We start from the raw sequence: 12,079 nt of genomic DNA, 5'->3' as shown, positions 1-12,079 counted from the left end.
GAAATTGCATGATTTCCTGGACTAGAAAATATATAGAAGAGCTATCTCTAATCCACTGCCTTCAGGACCTAAAATGCAACATGTTTTCAAGTCCTACTCTTCTACTAGAAGCGCTAGTGAAAACTACTGAAAAAAATATATTCCATTCAAGTATCGTCTTTTTCAGAGTTTCGACATTCTCTACTTAACAAATACAGCTTACACAATGAAAAATGGAAGAAACGGCAATATTGAGTGCACAGACATGGAATTGTTTGGTAACCTTACAGTGAAAACCATCTGCATCCTACAGATGTTTGCTTTTTTCAGGAGGATTTTGTGTTTCTGTGAAAGGCATCCTATTTGTTCTTTGAACTTGAACGCTTTCCATATTCACTAGCATCACTATAACGTCAAACCTAACTTTCAGGAAATAATTAGCTTTATCTAAACTGCATTCTGGGTAAGTTTTTGATACGTCTTCGGAGTATACTCTTGATGAACACTGCTTTATTTACAGACGTCTACACAGCTTTTCTATTTTGTTTTCAAATCATTTTTGTATATTCTTCTCGAACTTTGATTATAGCAGTATATTTTATGATTGTGCACTTCTGCCCAAAAGCAGTTTTTCATCTCTTATTCCAGAGTATTGCATTTATGAAATAATTTCAGTGTTTGCTTTTAAGTGTAGAACATTTGATACACTTACATGTTGAGGTACCAGTCAAAATTCAGCATTTTGTTTCAAACAAACATTCTCAGCTGTTGAAAGAACGAATCCTAGGACAGCAGAGGCCCTATGGCAAGCCACCTGCCATGAAATGCATAATTTTATCAAGCTACCAGTTAACACAGCAGTAGAGGAAAGGTAAAGCAACCTGGAGTACAATAGCTTTATACAATTACACACCTTGTCGCAGAATTTTTCATTTCTTATTATTTATCAATTGGAAAATACAAGCTTCAAATTGAGAAACTGCATTATTTGTATAACAACTTCCTTCCCATAACTACAAAAATTAAATACACCAATTACGTATGCCTTTATCTTAAGCATAAATTGAATCCTTGAAAATTATATGGCTATGCCTATATCAGCAATTCAGTTCGGAACAATTGTGAGGGAAATCCTTGATCCCTTCTATTCACCACATGCTGCTTCCGAGCGGTTTTGTTGCATACGAACTAGAAGCTCCTTGACAGAGATAAACCAGAAGCTCCTTGACAGTGCTAGAAATGAAGACATTAGCTTCTTGATCAATGTTTGTGTCACAGAAATATAATGTCCCCCAGCATGTTTCTAATCTGTTTGTCTTCAGAAAGCTGAGCCATATGCATAATGCATAGTCTGAACCGCAGTATCAGACCATATCTTATTCCATGTAAGCTCCCCAAGCCATGTATGACACATTCATCAGAAGCCCCATAACGAGCCATGTGAGTCTAGTGGTACGCTCCTGTTGTAACACATTCCTTGCCTTGACTGTGTAGGATGTTTTGGTAATGTCTGCATTAGCAAAAAACCCAAACCAAACCAACCAACCAACCAAAAAAACCCTACACCATTACAGAGGAAGCCACATGAAACAAAGCAAGCATGGTATAGATTTTTTTTTTCTGATACTTCTTAATATTCATTTAAAAGTATGCGAAGCCACCTGCTGTAACAGTGGCTACCTTCCAACAATAGTCTTTAAAAGCACTAAAACTCACAGCATGTAGTTTGCACAGAGTATTTTCTTTTCACCCAGGGAAAAGATACTATGTCTCACTCCAAGAACTGCACCACTTAAACAGCTTTTCTGGTTAGAACTCTGTCCATGCAGCTGCCATAGCCAATATAGAGATAAAAACTGGCAGCCCAGCTAGAACTGTTAGCTGTGGTACTGCAAGAAATATTCTATGATTTGGCCTCTGTTACAATTCAAGATATGTTCATTAATCATAGCTGTTCTTATAATATTGATTACCACTATATTAAAAAAAAATTAAGAGCCAAAAATTGTAAACTACATAGTAGCATCTTTGCAGACTTTCCTCAGGCACAGGGAAGTCACTTGTTCCTTAGTTTGCCTTAGTTTTTTGGTTTTGTTTTTTTTTTTTTTTTTTTAAATTCAAAGAGAAGGGCTCTTTTTACCTAACTTCACTTCCTTCCACATTTCAGGACATGGTACACCATTATTAAATAAAAGTTCAGAAGACATTTAAACCATGACTCCAAAATTAAAGTTGAGATCTACTCTGAATTCATAAGTAGCACGTAACACATGCTTCCTGGAACAAATAACACACACACTCAACCATGCAAAGGTTATTTTCTGCTAAGCCTCTGAATTTTCAGAGAAATTTTAAGAAATTAATTTAAATGGTTTGTTTATGAAACTAGGACTAGCTTTCTTCTTGATGATCTACAAAACAATTAGGCATTCAATACTGTAATTGTTAACTAAAAATAATTTTCACGCATTGCCTAGACACAAGATTTCAGCTTTATTTTAACTAAGATTTTCTAGCTTCAGAAGACAGTCTAGCAACCCATTGTAACATGCATTTTCTTAGATCATATTTCACTTCACAAGGGTGACATGGTTTTTAGTGAAACCTGGAAAACCCATCATTTCACCGCAGTCCATTTGGTTAAGCATAAGACTTTTCAGAAGCTAAATTAACAATTTATACCATATATAAATGCTCCCCTGGAAAACATTAATTGTATTATTCCGTGTAACGGAATATGGTCAAAAACGTACACTTGCTTTCACTGTTGAAAAGGATTTGCTAGGTGATCAAGGCATGAAACAATCACAGCTCATACGAGGTCTGCAGGTCAGCAGCAGGAAGCTCTCTCACAGAACTCAAATGCCTTCAGATTCATTGGTGGGATGGATGGCACACACCGGTACACACAAACTAGTTAATAGAAAAACTAAACCAAACAAAATTTCACTCTCTTTAAAAATATCCATGCAGGGTAATAGCAGTTAGTGGTTGATTTAGATTTCATGTTCTATTTAAACTTCTACAGGGTTGAGACAAAAATTAGAGTAATCACGTTGTCTCGGAGTCAGTCATCCACTTCAGAATATGACAGAGAGCTCGTTTATTTGGACAGTGACAAACGTGGACTAACTGAATGACTCCTTCACAATTATAATATTACACAACCCATGCTTGAGATATCCAATTGGAGATACCTCTTTGGTCAACTAATTTCAGCTGTCCCAGCTGTGTCCCCTCCCAAACTCTTGCCCGACTCTAGCACACTCCCCGGCGTGGGGCAGAGTGAGAAACTGAGAAGGTCTTGACACTGTGCAAGCACTGATCAGCAATGAACAAAATTTTCATTGGTGCGTTATCAACACTGTTTCAGTCACAAATCTAAAACACGGCACCATACGGGCTGCCACGAAGAAAATGAACTCTATACCAACCAGATTCGGTATGCTCACTCTCTTATGCATTCGGTTCTATAACTTTGCATTCCCCCTCTGACATGCACATAAAAAAGAGCACACATAAAAGGACAAAGATTTTTATTCTTTTTAAATCGCATAGTTCATAATCATGCCTTGTTCTGACTGAAAATTGTCTGCAGAACTTAAGATAACTGGCCCTAAAAGAACATGCAGGTTCCCTGACTAAATTCCTTTGAAATTCTCTTTTGCTAAATTCTTAAGATCTGCCATAAGTTAGGGAAATGCTTTACAAATTTCCTTACAATTCTAAAATGCTTCCAGACTTGTTTACTAATATAATCAACAGCTTAAAATGCAGCTGCTACTAATTATTGACTTTCTGCACAGAACAGGAAAATATTAGACATCTCACTTCCATTTGTAGTCTCAACTAAGATTTTAGGTTCCAAGAGAAAGTTTACCATTACATTTAATCGTGTAAGCACAATAAATAAAAACTTGTTCTGATACAGTACATATTAAACTATAGAATATATGTCAGATTAGAGACAAAGTCACCTTATGAAGGGCTGTCAGATTGCACGCACCAAAGTTGTCGTAAAGAGGTAAAAGCAAAGCGTTCTTAATTAAAACAGAAACAAAAAGTCACAGACTTCACTACGACATTCGTCAATGATTGACTTGCAGTTCTGAGCTTCAACTGTATTTCACAGGTGCTGAAAGCACAGCGTCTCTCAAGCTATGAAGCTAATTTTAGACATGATTCAGTCAAAACTATGTCATCTAATGTCCAAAAGCTGTCTGCTGTAGAGGCTATTTAAAATCAAACATAAGCATCTCACCCAGATGCCTAACAATGACTGCTAAGTCATAAAAATAAAGTCCTTACCATAAACCAGTGTTCTTAATGTACTTCCTACCTGCAGCACCCAGCAGCCAGACAGCAGCTGTTTGAACACAAGGATCTGATGATTCACATGTTTTCACTTGCCAAACAATGCAGGGCAAAACAGTAGAGCAGAGCTGGTAATATAACAATATCTTTTTCTTTGACAAAAAAAAAAATAATACATTCTTCAAAAATTCTGTAACAACTTCAAAGAACACCTCACAATATAAATTTTGACCACAAAAACCATAAAACTACTGCTGCTTCTATTCTGCCCTTTGTGTATATTCCACTTCTGGTGATTTTCACAGAATAAATACAATGCAAAAATATCAAGTTTAGAAAAAGTTTTAAATACTAATCCAAACCCAGATTTCTCTATTCAGATGGAAACACAGAAGAAATATGGACAGGACATTGGTGTTCTCATGACAGCTTACAATTAATATTGTAAAGGGAGTCTGCTGCTAATGCCTTAAGTTTTCTCCTCCAGCAGGTTAAAGCATCGATTTTCTTAGAAAGATGCTGAGATACAGGAAATTATTTGTTCAATAGAAAATTGCATTAATCTTAAGGTTCAAGTGCAAGCCCATAAGAAATAATTTGGTTAATTACCAAAACAATTCTCTATATGTAGATCACACTGAATAAAGGCATTCTGAAGGAGACCACCTACATACTACTATCATAATAACCTGGCTACATGTGAACCTTTTCCATTTGCCAGCAAGAGTATGGGATACAAAGTACTTCCTATTGCAAGTCAAAACTGCATACCCTTGAAACAACATTTTTCACTTTAGCTGGAAAGTAAACATCTATCTTGCAACCTAGAGAAATCTGCACTGTCTCTTAAAGACAAATTACTGTCTGATGCCTTAGATACTGCTGTATTGAAGACGCTCCATTCCTTTAGTCTTCTTTTCTCCTTCAGGTAAGTCATCTCAAAAGCTAATTTTTATTACTAAAGCAGGAACAGTATTTAGCACAGCTGAAAAAATGAGACTGTGACCCATGGATTCTCCAACAAGGAAACAAAAAAACTACTAGTGATAGACACTCTGTTGTTGTAGTTCAAAAAGAAAAAAAAACCAAACAGCCTTATGTTTAATGACATATACCTTAACATATTCTAACATCCATATTATCTCTGATTAGCAATTGTATTGCCAGAAGGCATGCCAGGGTATGTATTTTTCTCAACAGAAGCATCTAGTTCTTTTGTTGATGTCCCAAATATTCTACAATGTTCCTTACACTCATGAATATGATGCCTCCAGAGGGGTCGTCATACGCTGACACCACAACTGGATTTAAACCCACTCCAAGGGACTTTTCTGCTTATACTACAAATTCATCAGTATTTATTGCAAATGCAATCTGTAGATAACGGCCACTCAAACATCTCAGAGAATTTCCAGTTTACAGGTTATCTTCCTTAAATGAAGCTATTAAGGAAATGTCATTTGTTCTAAACAAATGTGAATGTGGTGGGTTTTTTTTAAATGTGTGTGTTTTAAATTCTCAGCAATTTTCATGACATAACGGGTTGCCTAAAAAGCCATTGTTTATCCTAATGCAAAAAGGTCTGCCTGCCTACCTCCTTCAACAGGAGGTTGGAACGGGTCCCGCGGAGAACCATAAAGATGATCCGAGGGCTGGAGCCCCTCTGCTGTGAGGACAGGCTGAGAGAGTTGGCGTTCAGCCTGGAGAAGAGAAGGCTCCGAGGAGACCTTAGAGCAGCCTTCCAGTACGTAAAGGGGGCCTACAGGAAGGATGGGGAGGGACTCATTATCGGGGAGTGTAATGATAGGACACAGGGTAATGGCTTCAAAGTGAAGGAGGGTAGATTTAGATTGGATATTAGGAAGAAATTCTTTACTGTAACAGTGGTGAGGCACTGGAACAGGTTGCCCAGGGAGGTTGTGGCTGCCCCATCCCTGGAGGTGTTCAAGGCCAGGCTGAATGAGGCTTTGAGCAGCCTGGTCCGGTGGGAGGTGTCCCTGCCCAGGGCAGGGGGGTGGAACGAGACGAGCTTTAAGGTCCCTTCCAACCCGAACCCATCTATGATTCTGTGAAAAGCACAGAACGCATCACATGCTTTTAAACAACATCATTCTATACAAATTACATAATTTTAATTGGATAGTTAAAAGACTGAAGTCCAAACCTGTGAAGAATTCAACCACCCATTAAACCTCTGGTCTCCAGCTGTGTTTATACATACACAGCATACCGATTGGTGAAAAAAACTAAACAAAACAAACCCACAACAAAAAATCCTATTATTAAAATAATATTCTCCTCAGTGATAAAATGCATTTGATTTTAAATACAGCTAAGCATTTGCTGGATATCAGGGAAGAACATCTGAAGGAAAAAAATTAAGAGCTTTTCAAAAGCTCTCAGCAGCATCACACTAACCAAGTAGCTTTCAACAAAAATGTTCCCAAATGAAATCTAAAGTATTTGTTGGCTTATTTTTTTTTTAAGTCCTTGAGGCATATGTACATTAATGCATTTGCAGAACTGTCCAAAACCAGCAGTTACAAATCTCTCAAACGTGGAATTTATTGAAACAAACACTTGCTTTTCTTCAATCACCTTTGAACTTCATTTACACCTTTTTTCTACAGACATTTCTATAGGATATAGGTCATCATCCATCCCTCAAGCTTTATGTTTTTACTAATATTGAGGAATAAAAAAAATAATAATAATTAAAATGTATCTACACTTTAATTTTTTTCTTCTCCAAGATTGAAACTTACAAGAATTTCCAAAAATGAACAAAAACACTTATTAGCAAGAACTCTACTTAGTAACTGGTTTAGTGCCAAGAGTTACACTTAAAATATGAGTAAGACACAGGTTGAAAGGGGTGTTCTTCTTTAGAAACAGTAATTTGAGAAATAAATAAAATAGGATGCCTTTTAAAAAACCTTATATTTTCAAATATTTTTTCTCTGGAAAACAGCCCCTCCTGTTTCTACATCGTTCTGGATCAGTTCCTACTCTTGGAAACTGGACAAGTTATAATCTACAAAATAGTCTTCAGACATCATAGGGCTACATATAACCCTTACCAAGCAAGAAGAATTCAACTTCTTCATGCTGCTCTGCATATAGCAATGTTCTCCCTCACACAAACATGAGCTCCAAACCCATGTTTTCAGTAGGATGAACAAGTCTTTGACATATCAGCTACTGTTACTAGGGACTGTAACTGTTAAGTTTGAAAATAAACTAAATTTATGTGGTTCACATGCAGAAAGTATTAATCCTTTTAAAGTGTACAGTAATGAAACTGGTTTACTTTACATTATAGCCCTACCAACTTGTAACTCCACTCTTTGCCCTCTCATGCTTTCACCATTTCTCCTACAAATTCCATTTGAAATTCAAATATTCCAATACCTCTTAAGTATCACCTTGTAACAATCCCTCATGAAGTTCTTTTGTCTAAAAGGAGGAAAATAGCCTAGAATATACATGAAGATTGCCCTGCACAAACAGACAAGCCTCTTCAGTTTCAAACTCAAATACTTTTACGAAACAAACCAACATGCTGTAATGATTTCGTTAGCAGAAAATGATCTAAGGACCCATAGAGAAAAACAATTAAAATGACAACTTGCCTTTATACAAAAACCTAAAAAGTTTGAACACATGCATCAGAAAACTATAGCTCAGGAGAAACCAGCATGTATTCATAGAAGAAATGACATTCTTAATGTAATTAATTCATACAAGGTTTTGTCAGAATAAATTCTTCAAACTATCATGAAACTTCATCGAATAACCTAATGGTCACTAATAAGTCAGGGACTAAAAAGTCAATTCAATATCCTCTCAAATGAGAAAAGCAACCACCCAGATTACAATTTCTGCAGTGCTCCAAAACTCCACAAGCCTGAGAAAGAAACTCAAAGTGAAGTACAGTAAAGAGTAATCTGTTTTACACAGACAGTGCTGAAAGCAGAAACCACAGCCTACAACATCTGCACACTGAAAAACATTTTTCTCAGCAACTACAAAGGTTTTTATAAAAGAAAAAAGATTAAATTTGAAAATTATTCTAAATACTTAGAATAATCACAGAAACATTGAATACTTTGGGTTGGAAGGGACCTTTAAAGGTCATCTAGTCCAACGCCGCTGCAATGAGCAGGGACATCTTCAACTACACCAGGTTGCTCAGAGCCCCGTCCAACATCACCTTGAATGTTTCCAGGCATGGGGCATCTACCACCTCTCTGGGCAGCCTCGACCACTGTTTCACCACCCTCATCGCAAAAAATTTCTTCCTTGTATCTAGCCTAAATCTTCCCTATTTTAGTTTAAAAACATTATACCTTGTCCTATTGCAGCAGGCCCTGCTAAAAAGTCAGTCCCCTTCTTTCCTGTAGGGCCCCCTTTAAGTACTGGAAGGCTGCTATGGTATAAGGTCTCCCTCAAGCCTTCTCTTTTCTAGGCTGAACAACCCCAGCTCTCTCAGCCTGTCCTCACAGCAGAGGTGCTCCAGCCCTCTGAGCATTTTTGTGGCCTCCTCTGGACCCGCTCCAACAGGTCGATGTCTTTCCTGTGATGAGGGCCCTAAAGCTGGACACAGCACTCCAGGTGAGGTCTCACCAGTGCAGAGTAGAGGGGCAGAATCACCTCCCTTGACCTCCTGGCCATGCTTCTTTTGATGCAGCCCAGGATAGAATCATAGAATGGTTTGGGTTAGAAGGCACCTTGGGCTCCAAGCACACATTGTCAGCTTATGTCCAGCTTTTCATCCATCAGTGCCACAAAGTCCTTCTTGTCAGGACTGCTCTCAATGCCTTCATCCCCCGGCCTGTACTGATACTGGGCACTGCCCAACCCAGGTGCAGAACTCCCTGCAACTTGGCCTTGTTGAACCTCAAAAGGTTCACATGGACCCATTCCTTGAGCTTTTCCAGGTCCCTCTGAATGGTATCCCAATCCTCAGGCATGTCAGCTGCACCACTTAGCTTGGTGTCATCGATACCCAGCTTGGTGTCATAACATTCTAACTAATTTCAGTACGTATATTCCATTGAAACTCACCAGTCAAAACTAAAAGTGCCTAAACATTTGCTAGGAAAAAAACACAGCAGCATCACTGCTTTTAATAATACTGTGGTGCTTTACAGCAGCTGACTATTTAAAGAATATAAAATTGAGAAATAAAAAAGATAGCATAGATTTCATTTCAGTACTTCACCTTTAATACCTCAACTGCCCTTTAACTTATGTTTATGAAAAATAGGAGAAAAGTTCAATTTGCCACTGACTTGTATTAAAAATTTAAATGAGATTCATCAGCATCAATAATTTACTACCTAATCAGCTCAGGCTTACTACAGACTTGGGCCATCTACATCATCATCGATACTTACAGGGTCTTGACAGCTCAGAACCTCCAGGATGCTATTAAGTAATTCAACACAGTACTTCTTCTCTTGGACCTGGAGCTGCTGATCATCCTTCTGTTCCAGTAATTCCTTCAGCTCTTTTGTAATCACAGGAAGCAGAATGTCCCTGCATTCTGAAAGAAAGCAAGTTATCTTAAGAACAAATCTAAATCAAATACTACTTCCAAATAAACCCTCCTCCAAACAGTGAAACACAACATGCTTTAACAGCTACAGTCCCTTCCAACATGGAATTGTTGATCTTCCAGTCATGCCTCAGGGATACTCTTAAACTTGTATGGTATTTTTTTAAGTCAACAGTATTTCTTATGTATGAAAGACACACCTTCCTTATAAAAATAGTTTGTTTCAGTTAAATTCTGAAGGCTGTTTAGCTTGTCCGAAACACTTAGCGACAAATTATTCACTTTACATACAAAGCATCTAGAAATAAGCTATGTTTAATCAGTGACAGGATTTTAATGTAAGAAAAATACTAAACTAAATTATTCTTTCTGAAAATAAGACACAAAGCAACAGAATTGTTCTATGCGCACCATTTTGAAACATAACTTCTAAGTACACATAAAAGAATGCAGATAAGGAAAAGACTCTAATGAAAGGCCTATCAAGCCTACGAGAGCGAGAGGTATGCATACATTGATCCTTATTTAAATCTAAGGAAGCTGACACAAATAGTAAGTTACATTTCAAACCCATGTGTACATTGACTTTTTAAGACAGAGGTGCTTATAGGAAACGTTGGGAAGACAAGATGCACAAATTTGAAATAACTTCAATGAAGGCACTGTCTATCTAGGAATAAAAGATACAGAAGATTATTTTTTTATAATTTGATACATGCACTGAGTGATTGAAGTAGCAACTTATTTGTACAGTGCTATGTAATTAAAGAGTACGACACAACAGCATGAAGAACGCTGAGCAGATGCTTCAAAGATTTGTTATCTTCATGAAGATAACCTACGAAGAAAACAGAGCTAAATGTAGCTTCAAAGGTTCCACCTCAGAATAAAATTTGTATAGAACTACAGAAGCATTCTAGTCACAGACAGTGAGCTGAAGTTCTTACTCATTTCCACTCAACTCAGTTCCTATTGCTTAAAATTCTTGTCTGTCTTTGGAAAAATATTTGTATCACCAACTGGATACTATTTTCTATCAATACCACATATCACAGTTTCTGAAAAAATAATAGAACAAAGCTAGAAAACTTCTTAATTACTGCAAACAAAAATGAAAATGCGACTTGTTATTTTTTCTTTTCAGAATGATTTAGAATACCTTTCCCTGGACTTACAGCATACTCACTGATGAACTAGTGGAGCGTGAGCCATGCTGAAACTGTATCCAATGGGACTTAAAACAAGCCAGGGGCTCAGAATCCCCCAAATAAGGGTGCTAGTACAGGAAGGCAAGAGTGTAAGAAAGAGAGGAAAAGAATGGGAAGTAGGTTATAAGTTTCTGAATTTTGCAGATGAAGCCACAGAAGCTATCCATGCAGATTATTCTTATTTCAAGTAACAGCTCCAAGCCATGTAAAGCCAGGAGCTTTTTATTACGTCTAAGGGCCAGTGTAATTTCTTGCCTCAGAAAGTATCTCTACTCTTGGTAATGCCACAACACGAATAAAAAGCTATTTATCTGATTTTCTATAACCCTTGTTCCAAGCTACAAGAAATATCTTTCTCAGTGACTAAATTACGAACTCGCTAGTAAAACAGCAGTTAAAGAACGCATACCAACACAGGACTTGTTCAAAAAGCAGCATAAAAAGGAATTTCACACAGCTTACAGTTCATTTGTGTGATGGATTCTGCACATAGACAAGCTTCCTGCACTTAACACAAGCCACAGCCTACCCCTCTGATTCAGAAACCAAACAGCTGCATCTACAAAGCACTTAGTAGAGCGTACCAGCAGGTAATACTAACACTCCTAATGCACTTCAGTGTGGATTTGTGACCATGGAGACAAGAGAAAAACTGCCCTCCAAGAGTCATCAATACCGATAGATCTGTAGTCACCAGCTGTAGACATCAAACATTATACAGTTTTCGGAAACTGAGGCATAATTTGATAGTTAGCAAATTCTTGATTTGCTCATATGAACCACTTCTAATAACTAATTACAAATGCAACAAATGCAGTGTCATTAGCTTCTTGACCAAAAACTAAACCAAAGAAACAACATTAGCGATGTTCGAAGTTATACGCTACGCAATACCTTTAAAACTTGCTGAAATGTGATAGCGCTTTTTTTTTTTTATAAGGTTTTATATATTCAGTCGACAAATATGTACGAATTGTAAATTAGATTATTACCTACCTACTTTCGAAAAAGCTAGAAA

At 37.3% G+C, this 12,079-nt stretch overlaps 1 protein-coding gene across 2 annotated transcripts in view; it reads right to left on the bottom strand.

Moving 5' to 3' along the window:
* The window catches only part of DOCK2 (dedicator of cytokinesis 2), a 198,930-nt gene that overhangs the window by 123,660 nt on the left and 63,191 nt on the right, over positions 1-12,079 (bottom strand). For both annotated transcript variants that reach the window (XM_054217206.1, XM_054217207.1), the window contains one exon: positions 9,693-9,841. In XM_054217206.1, the coding sequence (XP_054073181.1) occupies positions 9,693-9,841 (149 nt within the window). The remainder of the gene's footprint in view (positions 1-9,692; positions 9,842-12,079) is intronic.

This window comes from Rissa tridactyla, chromosome 11 (genome assembly GCF_028500815.1).
Source record: "Rissa tridactyla isolate bRisTri1 chromosome 11, bRisTri1.patW.cur.20221130, whole genome shotgun sequence".
NCBI lineage: Eukaryota > Metazoa > Chordata > Aves > Charadriiformes > Laridae > Rissa > Rissa tridactyla.
This window is presented reverse-complemented; position numbering and strand designations above follow the sequence as displayed.